At 39.9% G+C, this 14,372-nt stretch overlaps 1 protein-coding gene across 2 annotated transcripts in view; it reads right to left on the bottom strand.

Annotated features, from left to right (window-relative positions):
• Positions 1-118: 118 nt before the first annotated feature.
• Positions 119-14,372, bottom strand: part of CD302 (CD302 molecule) — a 31,350-nt gene continuing 17,096 nt past the window's right edge. For both annotated transcript variants that reach the window (XM_080927004.1, XM_080927003.1), the window contains exons 3-6: positions 6,417-6,533; positions 5,579-5,749; positions 3,956-3,982; positions 119-1,045 (exon numbers count right to left, since the gene is read on the bottom strand). In XM_080927004.1, coding sequence (XP_080783130.1) covers positions 846-1,045; positions 3,956-3,982; positions 5,579-5,749; positions 6,417-6,533 — 515 coding nt within the window. In that variant the 3' untranslated portion in view covers positions 119-845. The remainder of the gene's footprint in view (positions 1,046-3,955; positions 3,983-5,578; positions 5,750-6,416; positions 6,534-14,372) is intronic.

Genomic DNA, 14,372 nt, shown 5'->3' on the forward strand with positions numbered 1-14,372 from the left:
TGAAAAATCCTAAACACCTTAGAAAAGAATTTAATTAAAATTTCAACTTTTATTTTATACAATGGTTTTGAAATATTTTCTCAAGTTTATTGTATGTCTTGAGTGTCTGGCCTGCATGTGTGACTCTGAGCTTTGCCCATGCTGTGTCTTCGGAGCTAGAGAAGCCATTGGGTCTCCTGGGACTGTATATAGTTAGAGATTATTGGGAGCTGACATGTTTGTAATGGAGCCCAGATTCTCTACAAGAGCAGCAGATACCTGAACCATCTCTTCATCTCTTCAGCTGGATATGCCTTCAGCTCTTGTTATCTGTCTTAAGCAAAGGCACAGAATCTATAACATATTTGATTATAAATAAATACTAGTCCCAAGTAATCTATAAAAGGGATGAAATTATGAACAAGCGTGGAGTATGGATTATTATTATGTTTCTCTTACAGGGAAACACCTAAGAAGTGATTATCACTGTAGCCAGTAAGACAGCTGCTAGCTCCTTACACGGGCTAGGTCCAGCTGGATGGTGGTGGCTTTGGTAAGGAGTAGATCACTAAAGGATAGTGTCACAAATGGAAGGCACAATAAAGAAGAGCAAGTGGCTTGCCAGCTTTATTGTACTTGGAGCTTTCATTTACTCAAATGAGAACTACAAGAAAACTTGTAAATTAGATCTGTGCTTGTTCCTTTGCTGACCCCTACTTTTTAATCAGAAGGTTAATGTGTTGTCACATTGAATACATGAAAATATTGTTATAAGAATAAGGAATACCATAAAAGCTTCAGTTTTCTGTAGCAACTTTTATATGAAAATCTTGCACAGGAAGTTATTGTCTGATGTCACCAAACTCTTAGTCCATCTGAGCAGTGTATTCATCATCTTCTGCAACCACCAGAGCACAGTCATCACCGTAAGGTGATTGTGGTGCGGGTGAAAAAGAGGTAAAGCCCGAGCGCGCATTTCTTCTATAGAGGAACCAGATGATCGCTCCCAAAACTGCCAGGGTTACTGTGCTAGCTATCACCAGGGTCGGTATTAAAATGTGGTTATCTGCAACAAGAAAAGACAAAATTCAGGAACTGGGTGTACAGGTTGGAAACCCTGCATTTGAAGCACTGTCATCTCTTTGTGTTTCTGTGAAGAATTTCCCAACTGATGAGAAAATGTTACATTGTCTTTATTAGTGGTATTGGTCCTGGGTAGACACAGTGGCTCCATGAGTAAACGGTTCTTGCCAAGGCTGAGAAAGAACCCAGGTCCACATAGTGGAGGGGAGAGAACTGAGCCCTGCATGTTGTCCTCTGACCTGTGTGCATGCTGTGGTGTGCAGTTTTGTTTTTAATTTGCGTATGTGAGAAAAATAGCCATACTTGAAACTTTCAATTAAAACATCTCAGTTCTGTGTTCTGAGTCTCATTTTGTGTGTGTGTTGCTTACATCCTTTTTCCTTTCCTTACTCTGAACCAAGGTTTTAAATTCACACCTACTGTTCTCTTGAACAAGTGGTCTTAAACAAGGCCATCAAGTGGGGTCTAATGGTCCGCTGGCTGTGATATTAATGATTTCCTTCACAGAAATGGCATCAGTAAGAACAACCTAGTAGAATTGTGGTAAAAAGATTTGGACAAACGTTTCACAAAGGAAAATCTAGAATTACCCAAGATCTGAGAACTACAAAGTAAGTTCAGTATACACCCACGTGAATGATCGGAGGCGGGGAAACGGACTCTACCATCCTGCGAGTATGAAGTACTCCAGCGCCTCACCAGTGGCACTGTGACAGATTTGCCACTGAAAATGTACATGGTTTCTAACTAAACAGCTGTTACAAGACATAAGCACATTTTGGGGCATATGTTTTAAGAATGTTGGTCAAGGCGAAAATGTTTATAGATTTTATTCATTCCAGAGTAGAAATTAAACATTAGAAAGCAAGGGCAAATGTCTATAAACATTCAGCTAAAGAGTTGGGAGGAGGGGTTATGTGTAAACAGATCAACATTAAGTCCCATCGTGAAAACCAGAGAAATACGTGATGTAACTGGAGAAGCAAAGGCAAAAGGTGGGTCAGTGTTAGTTCGTGGTCAGTTTGATCTGCATGTAAAATTCCAGGGCTACACAGTGAGATAAACAGTAAACAAAAACGCACAGAATACAGACTACGAAGAAGTTCAAGAACTCTGGTGTTAGGTATTGGAATGGGGAGGAAGAGTCCAGTGAAATTAGCCAGATAATTGCATTCATGGGGGTCAGAACAGTGACTAATCAGGAGTTCCTGGAGGAGGATACAAAACCAATTACTTGTGATCAGTGAGAAGCACACCTGTGTAGAAATGAAAGTGCAGCAAAATTATACAATTGATATGTTAACAAGGTAGACTCCAGTGTTTGGGTGGTGGAAGAGACTCTTCATAGGGAAGGAGGAGAACGTGCGGTGGGAATAGTAACTCTTGATTTGACTGACAGGTCTACTGGCGGATGCATAAAACATCAAGTGGCATTCAAGAGTGCATGTTGCCTTGTTAATTATACCTAATGATCCTGAGGTTAGAAATTACTACTTGATGAAATTCAGACACTTTCACAAGAGATACACATTGTTACTGGGAATGCAAAGTAGTGCAGCTCTATTCCAAGACCAGTGTATCGAATTTACTGACTCTAGATAAGCATATACTTGTGCAAGGTGATTGACTAATTGAAGCATTGTTTATAATAGTAAACATGAAAACAAGCAAGCAGAAGTGTCACACTGGTTAATATATATCTATGTATTGGCAGGGAATGCAGTCCAACCAATTTATATATAGGTACTGAGTTGAAAAGAAAATCACAAAGCTATTCATGAATAAGAGAGGCAAAGTAAGTCACAAGCTTCAACTTCTTGCATTACTCCCACATCCCGCATCCTTCTGCTTAGAGAAGTTAAAGAAGAAATTGCATAGAATGGTGTCCAAGAAGGGTAGGATACAGAAAGGCAGATGGGGGCCACGTTTGCCATATATAGTTTGAAATTCAAATCATGCTCCTCTTTGAAACTGCATTTAAATCAGGCAGTGGTAGTTCATGCTTTTAGTCCCAGCACTTAGGAGGCAGAGGCAGATGGATGTATGCGTTCTAAGCCAGTCTGGTCTACAGAGTGAGTTCCAGGACAGCTAGTTTGTCTTGAAAACAAAAACCCAAACACAAGTTTGAGTCTTAAGTTTAAACATTTAAAGTTTAACATATTCTTTGCGAACTGTACTTATAACTGTGAGGTGAAACCTTTAACCAGCATATAGCCCTTTCCCACAAAAACATTAACAATTCCACAGAAAAAGACATTACTTAAAAGCAGTCATTACATGCATAATTTACTTTAAATGCCATGTCTTTTGAATTTAATTTTTATTCTATGTGTATGGGTGTTCTGACTGCATGTTAGTGAACTGCCCACACGCCTGATGTCCACAGAGGCCAGAAGGCTATCAAATCCCCTGAACTGGAGTCACAGAAGGTTTTGAATAATCATGTGGTGCTGGGAATTGAACCTGGGTCCCCTGGAATAGCAGCCAGTGCCTTTCACCCTAATATAACATCTTACCAGCCACTAATGTGATGTTTTACTTTAAGAATTTTCTATATTCTGATAAAATTTCTTTATGTTATATAATATTTTAAGTGGGTCTACAGTAGGATCTTACTTAACATGTCAGAAAAAAAAATATAGTGTTACAGGATTTTAAAACCATTTTTAAATATTTATTTGTTTTGTGTAAATACACTGTCGCTCTCTTCATACACACCAGAAGAGGGCATAGAATCCCATTAAAGATGGTTGTGAGCCACCATGTGGTTGCTGGGAATTGAACTCATGACCTCTGGAAGAGCAGTCAGTGCTCTTCACCACTGAGCCATCTCTCCAGCCCTTAAATATATTTTTTAATGTATGAAAATGTTATAATTTGAATGTTAACTTACCTGATAAATACTTCTTGTCATATGGGACTAAAATGCAAAAGAAAAATCAAAATTAAGAATTTTAAGGATGCCTTATAAGATTTACTTTATATATAGTTCTTTAAAATGGATACTCTGTGAGGTTAATATCCCCATCTCTACTGCTTCATCAAGTTTCTGTCTTACCTGTTTCAAAAATACATTGACTCGGTTGCTAGAAAAAAGATAAAGGAGCATCACAAAATATACTAATAGATGAGAGAAACAAAATTCAGGTTGTGAAGTCTGTGGAAAATGTAGAATTAAACAGTTGTGGAATTGCTCAGTGGTTTATTTTGTTTTAATTTATTTTATTTATGTGAGCACACTGATTTCAGACACACCAGAAGAGGCATCGGATCCCATTACAGATGTCTGTGAGCCACCATGTGATTGCTGGGAATTGAACTCAGGACCTCTGGAAGAGCACTCAGTGGAGGTTAGAAGATGCATCCAGAAGACCTGGAACTGGCTCTGTATGTGCTGGGAACCAAAATTAGGTCCTCTGCAAGAGCAACAAATGCTCTTAAAATCTCTGAGCCATCTCTCCAGCCTCTGTTTCTGGTATACTTGAGTTAGTATCTGTTTTATATAATGATGCTTTCAAACACAGTAAACGGAAAGATCCAGTTTGCACGTGTGTGTGTGAGGGTGATTGTGGGGGTGAGTGTGGGGGTGATTTCACTATGTAAAGGTCAGAAGACAATGGTTTTGAGTTTTGTTTTTATATATGGGTGCCTTGCCTGTATGCACGTCTCTGCACAGGTGCTCTTGGAGGCCAGAACAGAGCATTAGATTCCCTAGGATTGGAGTTACAGACAGCTGTGGCTGCTAGGTGGGTGCTGGGAATTAAACTAGGGTCCTCTGGAAGAACTGCAGTGATCTTTAGCACCGAGCCTTCTCTGCAGTCCCAGCGCACAACACCCATACACATAAATACAATAAAACAAAAACGTTTAAAGTTGGGATACTACTTCTATAAAACTAGTGTGAGTTGGGGACCTATTGAGTAATACTTATAAGTGTTTACACTTGTTCACTGAGAAAATAGTTATTCAGAATTTTGTAACAAATTATATTCAGTTTTTACCAAATGTGAAAATTGTAGAACTTGTTAATTTTGTTAAAGTAAACTTTAATAAATCAGATAAATATATTCTAATAGAGTACATAATGAAATGTGATGTAATTTTAGTGCCATTTTGTTTACCTAAACAAACATACTAGTTTTGTAGAGAATCTAATTCCTGAAAGTAAAGTAACATAAATATTTTAAGACTGTGCATTATTCTTGTTTACTACTTTTTAGTCAAAGCACAGCCAAGAGAACATGGAAATTCTTTTGAAAAACAGAAGTAATGCATGGGCTCTTAGGAACTCCTAAGACTAGGCACATAGAATTAAATTATGTCTGCTTCACATGATCTGGCTTCACTTTTGAAATGTAAGAGAACCACTTGGCTTTCAAGAGACTAGCACACAGCCATGCTATGTTCTGAGGTCTTAATCCCTGTTTGTGAGACATAGTATGCCTAAGAAATGTATTAAAAACTAGCCCTGTGTTCCCCATCCCTCCTAGATTGGAGAAAAGATGGTCAGGCTTACTTGCTGTTTTGCAAAGTGTTCCAGCCACAGAAGAAATCTCACAATTTCCTTTTCTCCATTCACCTGTCTTGGTGTACAGGTAACCACAGGTGTCAACTAGGTCTTCACCATCTTGATCTGCCCACTTGTCGAATGTCATACTTGAATTATCAAACCACTTGAAACTTGCATCTGTCAAGTAAGGATCATGATAGTTTTCAAAGGTATTGTGACCCAAAGGAAGATATTTTCATTAAACGTAGGAACTTAAGATATTTAATGGTCTAATTTTTGGTTGTAGGATTAAAAGTTGTAGAAGGAATGCTATATCATATTTATAGTCACCAAGGGGATTGGTTTTAAGAGGATTCTGGAAAAGGTACCATTTCTTTGTGAAGAAAAACATTTTGGTGAAATAACTTAAAATAGTTAAATATTAATAACCACAGTCATTTCATGACATTTAAAATGTGATTAATATTTATGTTTGTGTGTACATACATACTGCATATTACATGTTATATGACTTTATAAATTATATAGGCACTATAAAATACATGTGCTTTGTAGTTTTGTATAGTAACAAAATTTATAGTCAGGTGGTGGTGGTGCATGCCTTAATCTCAGAGTTTTGGAGGCAGAGGCAGGTAGATCTCTGAGTTCAAGACCAGCCTAACAGTAGCTAAATTACAGTCATACAAGGAAAGTTTTATGGCTGGGGGTCACTGCAACATGAGGAGGTGTATTAAAGGGTTAGGGGGGTTGAAGATCACTTGTCTAGGGAATTAAAGAACCAAACATTGTATGTCTTACTAACTTTAAAAAAAAAATCATGTCTTGCAGAGCAAACACCACTTACCATCAGTGTCATAAAACATGCCTAGCAGGAGGTCATCTGGGCCTTTCCATCGCTTTTGTAAAGTGTCCAGTATAAATGAGTTTTCTTCTTCGTTGTGTATACTTACCATATCTGCCCCTGAAATAATTTTAAAAGAAAAGCAACTTCAAGAATCAATTGAAATCATGAAGTATATAAAAACTGTGAATTATGTTTTACCTTTACGTATTTTTAAATAGTTGGGAATATGGGTGCTCAACTACCAAAGGGAAGAAGTCTCTGGTCAAAGCACACCACGGACCAGCTTAGATGGTTAAGCAGGTTGAAGGCACTTGCTGTCAAAGCCTGGTTGAGTCCTGTCTCCAGGACCCACATGATGGAAGGAGAGAACTGATTGTTTCAAGTTGTCCTCTGACCTACATACATGTGGCTCATGTAGACATCACACATATTCAGGAATAATTTCTCAAAACATGCCTGTGGTGATTTGATTAAGAATGGCCTTCATAGGCTCGTGTGTTTGAATGCTTAGTCATCAGTTTGTGGCACTACTTAGCATCCAACTGCTTTCTCAGTCCAAAGTTCCAAAGTCTATATTCTTCCACAATAACCCACATGGTCAGGCCTGTCCCAGCAAGAGCCCGCTGTCTGGTACCAACTAATGTCTTTGTTACTTTTCTATGGTGTTGACAAAACACCATGACCAAGGCAACTTATAAAAGGCATTTAATTTGTGGCTCATGGTTCCAGAGGGTTAGAGTACATGACCATCAGTGGGGGGTTGGAGGGGTAGCAGCAGGCAGGCATGGTGCTGCAGAAGTAGTTAAAAACTTTCCTCTTGATCCACAAGCAAGAGACAGAGGAAGCTGACTGAGAATGGCAGGGGCTTTTGAAACCTAAAAGTTCATCCCCAATGACAAGGCCACACCTCTTAATTCTTTCTAAGTGGGAGGCAGATATTCAAATACAGGAGCACATGGGGGCCATTTTTATTCAACCCACCATAACATCCTACCCATTCCCTGTTGATAGACGTGTATTATATTTTCAGCTACTGTTACAAGTTTATGATGTATATTTATAACTTATTTTATATGTATGTTATAGAACATTCAAAAAAGTTTTTCTTGATTGATAAAGGGACACGAAATAAGAAACCCATGTTTTTGATAAACTGAAGATTACCAACTTCTTTGTAGTATTTTATTTTATTGGGTATGGTGCCTTTCTTTGGCTCTTAGCTAGTGATTGTGGACTTTAATTGAAATTTTGCATACATATCTTGCATTTTAATTATTTGGTTCTTTACAATTTCTATTAACCCGTAGCAATATTTTAAATGAATGTTGTAACAGCAACCTACAAAAAAAAGTATGTTTTTTAAAGTTTATTGTTATTTTCAGTGTTTTGCCTGCATGTGTGTTTGAATGAGGGTGGCACATGTCCTAAAACAGGAGTTACAGACAGTTGTGAGCCGCCGGGCTGGGAATTGAACCCAGAGCCTCTGGAAGAGCAGCCCGTGCTCTTAAGCCCTGAGCCATCTCTCTGGACCTCCATTTTGTTTTTAATTAGATGCCACCTTCTGTCCAGTAAATGCCATATGTACTCTTAGCTATCGACTCCAGTCCTTACTGGTAAAGTGTAACTAATCTGCCACACAAGAGAAATCTCAGAAGAAATATCTAACATATAGAGGTGTCTTAGGGTCTCTGTTGCTGCAACGAAACATAACCAAACAGCAACTTGGGGAGGAAAGTGCTTACTTAGCTTGCACTTCCATATCACTGTGCAACACTGAAGGAAGTCTGGGTAGGAACCCAGAAACAGGAGCTGCTTCCTAGATTGTTCCTCATGGCTTGTTCAGCCTGCTTTCTTATAGACCCAGGACCATCAGCCCAGATTGGCCCCACCCACAATAGACTGAGCCCTCCCACACTGATCACTAATTAAGAAAATGCCTTTCAGCTAGATCTTACACATTTTCTCATTTGAGAGTCCCTCCTCTCTTGTGATTCTAGATTTTGTCAAGTTGACCAAAAAATAAAAAAATAAAATAAAAAAAATAAAATAAACCTAGTCAGTACAGAGGTATTGCTAATCCCAAGGATTGGGGAGAAAGACCAACCCAAATCATCTTGGCCAAATGAATTAAAGGGAGCAAATTAACTTAAACAAGCCTTTTTATTGGTGTACATGGGCTGCCTCCTCCTACAGTGGGGTTCAAGAGGCCAGCATGGGCTGTGAGAAAGACTAAGTTTTTAATAGCTATGAGGTAGTAGTTTTCCAAATGGGGGCTTTGGTGGGCAACATAGGTGGGGTTACAGAAACAGGACATCTCAACAAGTTAGTCACTTCTGCCACAAAGACATGATTGTAAGGCGGGCAAAACCATGTAGTCATCACAACAGGTAGTGATGGAACGTTTGGAAACAAAGGTAGGGTTGCAAGATGGTCCCAAGCACCTTTTTGAGACAGAGGCAAGGTTGGCATCTCTGGAGCTGACAGTACAGTTAAGGTTACGGGTTGGGTACCGCCTCATCCTCAAGAAACAGAGGTTTAATCTTAAACATGAATGGACTTAGTTTGCCATTACTCTAAGCCTAAAATGGAAGCAGGCCGGTTCTTCAGTATCCAGAAATGAGTTTTCCCCCTTCCTTTTCTTTGATCTTTCTGCAACCAATGGAACGTTTAACATTTTAAGCACTATAATCTAATTCTATAGAAACTTAAATTATTGTACGTAGCAAATAAGACACACTTTTCTTAAATGACAGTTGAATCCCCAAGGAATATACCTGCTCAGGCAAAAATAATTTTTTTATCTTAATAGCACACTTTTATTAATACAACCTAATGAGAATTAGTCTGACAGTTTGGTTCTCATTTTGACTAATGCCATAGCTTTTTCCTCACAGAATGTAAATGGAAAGTGAATATAACAATACATCGTGAATGGAGTAGACTCCAGCTTAGTTTTTACCTTTATTTTTTATTTTTTAAAAAATTTTATTGTGTATGTATATGAGAGAGACAGACAAACAGATAGACAGACAGACACACACACACACACAGAGAAAGAGGGAGAGGGAGAGAGATCTGTGTGCAAATATGTGCACTGTGTTATAGAACACACATTGAGGTAGAGGATAATTCTGGGACTGGTTATCTTCTGTGAGTACCGGGAGTTCTGGGAATGGACCTTTGGTTGTCAGGCTGGCATGGCAAACAAGAAGACTGTCCTGTTGATCCATCTTATTATTCCTTATTGTTTCTATTCAGTTATTTTAGTACATAAATAATACTAGCAAAAATAAAGTCAGCTAGCCCACAGCCTTGGGAAAATGGTAAATACAGCTCTCTGCAACCTCCTCAATGACAGGTTTAAGATAGGACTCTTTGTGTGATTGTATTTTTTTCCAAATTAAATATTCTAGTGTTCTTTTATGCCCTCTGTTCATACACAGCAGAGAGATCAGAAACCATAGTGACCCATGAGTCTAAACAAAACACTATGTGGACCAAGGTAAGAACACTAATATTGCTAACTTTCTAACTCACCTATTAAATGGGAATTTGTCGAGTGAAAGTCAACAAGATTATTAAACAAATAGTAGTATTATTAAAATGTATGAGGAGCTTTTTTTAAAAAAAAATCAAATCAGTAAGACTTTATGTTTTGGGGATGGGGCGGGTGCTTGGGATTAAACCTAAGACCTTGCTCACAGGAGGTGGGCGCTCTGCTGTTGAGCTCTATCCCCAGCCCTGAAAAAGACAACATTTAAACACAAGACCAATTTAAAAATTCCCAAATAGGGTCCTTGCTTCAACAAGAAGCCCAACAGGAGTTCACAGACTTGTAAACGAGTAACAAGAATCAGGCTGCAAAACTGCTCAGTGTTTTAAAATGGGTTTTACTTAACTTGCTAAAATACATTTGAGTCATTCAGGAAGCCAGTTGGGTACCTTTTTCACTTGTGTACCATAAACAGATGCTTATCTGATAAACATATAGGTTGTATTTTTAATAGAGGGTAAAAAAGGTTTGGCAGTGAGCTAATACACGGTCATGTGTTTTCATGATTTGCAACCTCCAGTACAGCTTATGTTGTTGGGATCTATGTCTGATATAACCACCGTAAATTACTGAGAAAGAGGAGGTACCGGGCGTGGTAGCACACTCCTATAATCCCAGCACTCGGGAGGTGCAGGCAGGAGGGTCATGAGTTAGAGGGGAGCAGCCAGCCTGGACTTTCCTGACTATGTGGTGTGACCTTGTTTTGAAACAGAGATAGAGACTGCAAATGGATTTTTTTTTTTTTTTAGGACAGCTCATTTAACAATTCTCTCAAGACTAGCAAAGTTGCTATTCTTCTCACTTTCCTTGAAATAAACTTGGCATAATGGAAATCGTGTCGTTCACCCCCACCAAAGCCAGCATGCCAACACCATTCTACAGCTTCCGACTTTTCCAGGGGAAGTAAATACGTTTAGGTACAATGTGTCCAGACAGTCTTGGTACACAAGACTTTTTAAGAAATTATTTGTTTTTTATTTTATGTGCATTGCTATTTTGTCTGCATGTATGCCTGTGTGAGGGTGTCGTATCCCCTGGAACTGGAGTCACAGACAGTTGTAAGCTGTCAGGTGGCTGCTGGGAATCGAACCTGGGTCCTCTGGAAGAGCAGCCAGTGCTCTTAACCACTGAGCCATTTCTCCAGCCCCTTGGTATACAGTATACACTTTTAATCCCAGGTCTCAAGAGGCTGGAGCAGGAGATCAAGCACTCCAGACCAGCCTATTCACACATGGAGAACCTGTCAACCACACCAAACTATGTGCTCGTTCAACAGAATCAACAAAACTAGACTTCCATTTATTCCTTTCTATAATGAATATGATTTTAATTAAATATTGAGAGAAAAATTACAGTCTTTCAAAATGTTTTACTCATGATTTTTCAGAAATTGTGCTTCTTGTTTTATTTTTTTAATGAGAGGACTCATTATTGTCTTATATGACCAAAGAGGTTGAAATTCTATAACAGCCATTTGCAAACTGGAGAGCCAAGGGAAGCTGATAGTGGCGAAGTACAAGAAGCCTTCAAACAGGAGCCTTAGGGACAGGTCCTACATCTGGGGCTGAAGGCTGGGTATACTCCTGACAATAGTGTGAGATCCACAGTCAATGTCTAAAGAAGCTGGAATCGGGTCTAAGGGATGTAGCAACCACATCTGCTTTTGAAAGAAGAACAAGAAGGGGAGGGCTTTTGTGCCTCTGTTCTTACAATTTACTTGCCCCATCTGACTGGATAATACCTACTCACTCTCAGGGCAGGTACACACAAGACTGTGGTTCTCCTGTGTGAACACTCTCATGAACATCCCCAGAAGTCATTTATCAAATATTCCAAGCATCCCTCAATCCAGCCAAGTTGATGGGTGAAATCAGCTGTCATGGTGGAGCTTTTGTTTGTGTTTTCATTTTTCCCTCGGTGACACTGAGACTGAACTCTGAGTTCACCGCTGAAGTACATCCTTAGCCCTTATCCCGCCACGATCGCAAAGCTGGTCTGAACCCCTCCCTGATGGTTCTGCTTCTGCTTCCTCAGTGCTGGGATTGTAGCTGGGTATCAGCACTACACCAGGCTAGCTCGGAGTTCACACAGATCTGCCTGCCTTCGCCTCCCAAGTGCAGGGAATAAAGGCAGGAAGGGCATTTCTAAGGAATAGAGTTGGGAGTTGAAAAGTGTGATGAGGTGATCAAGTGGATTCTAGTTCTACCACAGAAAAGGCCCCTTTAAGGAACTAAAGGCCATTTCCACCGGCTCATATTTCACTCTGACGTCCGGTGGTTTTAGATTTAGCTTAGGAATGTCAAAACAGCGATAGGGTAACATAAGCGTGTCTTTTGGGACAGAGCCAGATATATAAGCTGTCTCTACTCCAAGCACACCTTTAACAAAGGTCAGGTAAGCAGTTCCCTGGTGAAGCACATACGTACCCCATGCATGTGTGGGGATGTGGGTGTAGAGAGTGAATTCCAGGACACACAGGACAACAGGGACAGGCTGGGGCAGACTCTAGCGACAGAAATTTTGTTGGAGTCCTATGACAAATGCTTATAGTCCTGTCTACTCAGGAGACTGAGGCTGAAGTTTAAGGCCAGCCTGGACCACGTGCGTAATGAAAATCAGTCTTTTTTTTTTTTTTTTCTTTTTTTAAGGTCATTTTGCTGAGCGTGTGAGATATGCGTGTAGTCCCAGCAACTGGAAGGCTGACACCTCTCTGCCTGTCTCAAATATTACTTGTTAAATTTGAACTACAGAGCGGAGGAGATAGCCCAGTGGGTAAAATGCTTGCCTCACAAACATCACGACTGAGTTTAGATGCCCAGAACTCACTGCCCAGGTATAAAATCACAGTATTCCTGGGGCTAGACCAGACGTAGAGACAGAACCGCCCTGAAGCCCACAGCCAGCTAGCCTGGTATATGCAGCAATGAGTAACAAGAGACCCTGTTGAACAAGATGGAAGGTGAGAGCCACCAGAGGCCTCTGAGTTCACCCACATTACAGACATGAGATAGTTTTGTGGGGGTTTTCGTCTGTCTGTTATCCTATACAATCATTTAAACTCGTTCCATATGATGAAATTGAACTACAAAGAGAATAATTTGCAAAGAGATGCCATAGGCATTGACTTTGCTTGGAGGAATCCTGTGTGTGGGGGAGGGTCGTTTGTTTTACAGTAAGTGGATATTGTCAGTAAATTGTAGGTGACCATTAAGAACCGTGTAAAGGATTAAGACAAGTGGATGTGATTTCTGCTTCTTAAAACTCATTCCTGTCACACACAATTACTGCAAATTTACTACCCTGACGCCTTTGGATTTTTCATCAAGAGATAAGTTATCTGTACTCATTTTTCCAACCTTTCTTCCTGCCTTTCTAAAAAAAAAAAACTGTTTCAGTTCGGAATTTGCTCTGAGGTTCATAGAGAGTTCTTTGTAAATCATAAATGGTATCCACATTAGGGCATCTAAGGATGAGTTCCTGACCCCTGCCCCCGGAAATGGTAGCAGCATTTGACACAGTTAATTACTTCCTCTTCCTTGAATCAATTTCTTCTCTTGGCTTCCAGAAAATTTACTAGTCTTCTTAAGGTCTAGACCTGGCACGCCCTATGGATGTTCCTCGGAAATGAGCAAGCACTCAGGCCAGCCTAGAATCACGGGGAGGGCAAAGAGATTGTAAAGTGTGAGTGGTCAGGAAGGAAGGCATCGTTGGCAGTCATACTTGAAAAACTGTAAAAGAGGCCATCCTGAGAAAGGGGGTGGGGGTAAGGGGGAGCAGGAGAGGGAGAGCCAGAGACAGTTCAAGGACAAGCCAGCACACAAGCATAATCCAAGCGAAGACCTCAGTCCAAATCTTGGCTTCTGTTATTATTAATCTGTGTGATCTGGAACAAACACCTGAATTTAATTTTGATAAAGGAGACAAAATAAACAGCTCAATAGGTCTGTTATGATTTTGATATCAATAGGTTTGTTTTGATAGGTAAAGTCATGTAAACAATGCCAGATTTGGTACGTGGTGGGAATGAATTTTTCAGAAAATAACCTCATAACCAAGCTAATTATATGCTCTGAGGTAATTTGAATTCATGTCATCAGGCCGTTTACTTACTGAGTACTCAGTTTGTTTAAATTTAACTTTCATTTAAGAACACAATGTAGAAAGCTGGAGAGTTAGAGCACTTGTTGCTCTTGCCGAGAACCAGGGTTTGATTCCCAGCGCCCTTATGGTGGCTCGCAACCGTATGGAACTCCAGTTCCTGGAGACCCGACATCCGAGGCTGACCTCCTCACACATCGGGCACACATGTGGTACACATGCATACATTCAAGCAAAACAATAACACACATAAAAGAGAGCAGGGCAGTGGTGGTGCACACCTCTAATCCTAGCACTCCAGAGGC

The sequence above is a fragment of the Micromys minutus genome, assembly GCF_963924665.1.
Source record: "Micromys minutus genome assembly, chromosome: 13".
Classification (NCBI taxonomy): domain Eukaryota; kingdom Metazoa; phylum Chordata; class Mammalia; order Rodentia; family Muridae; genus Micromys; species Micromys minutus.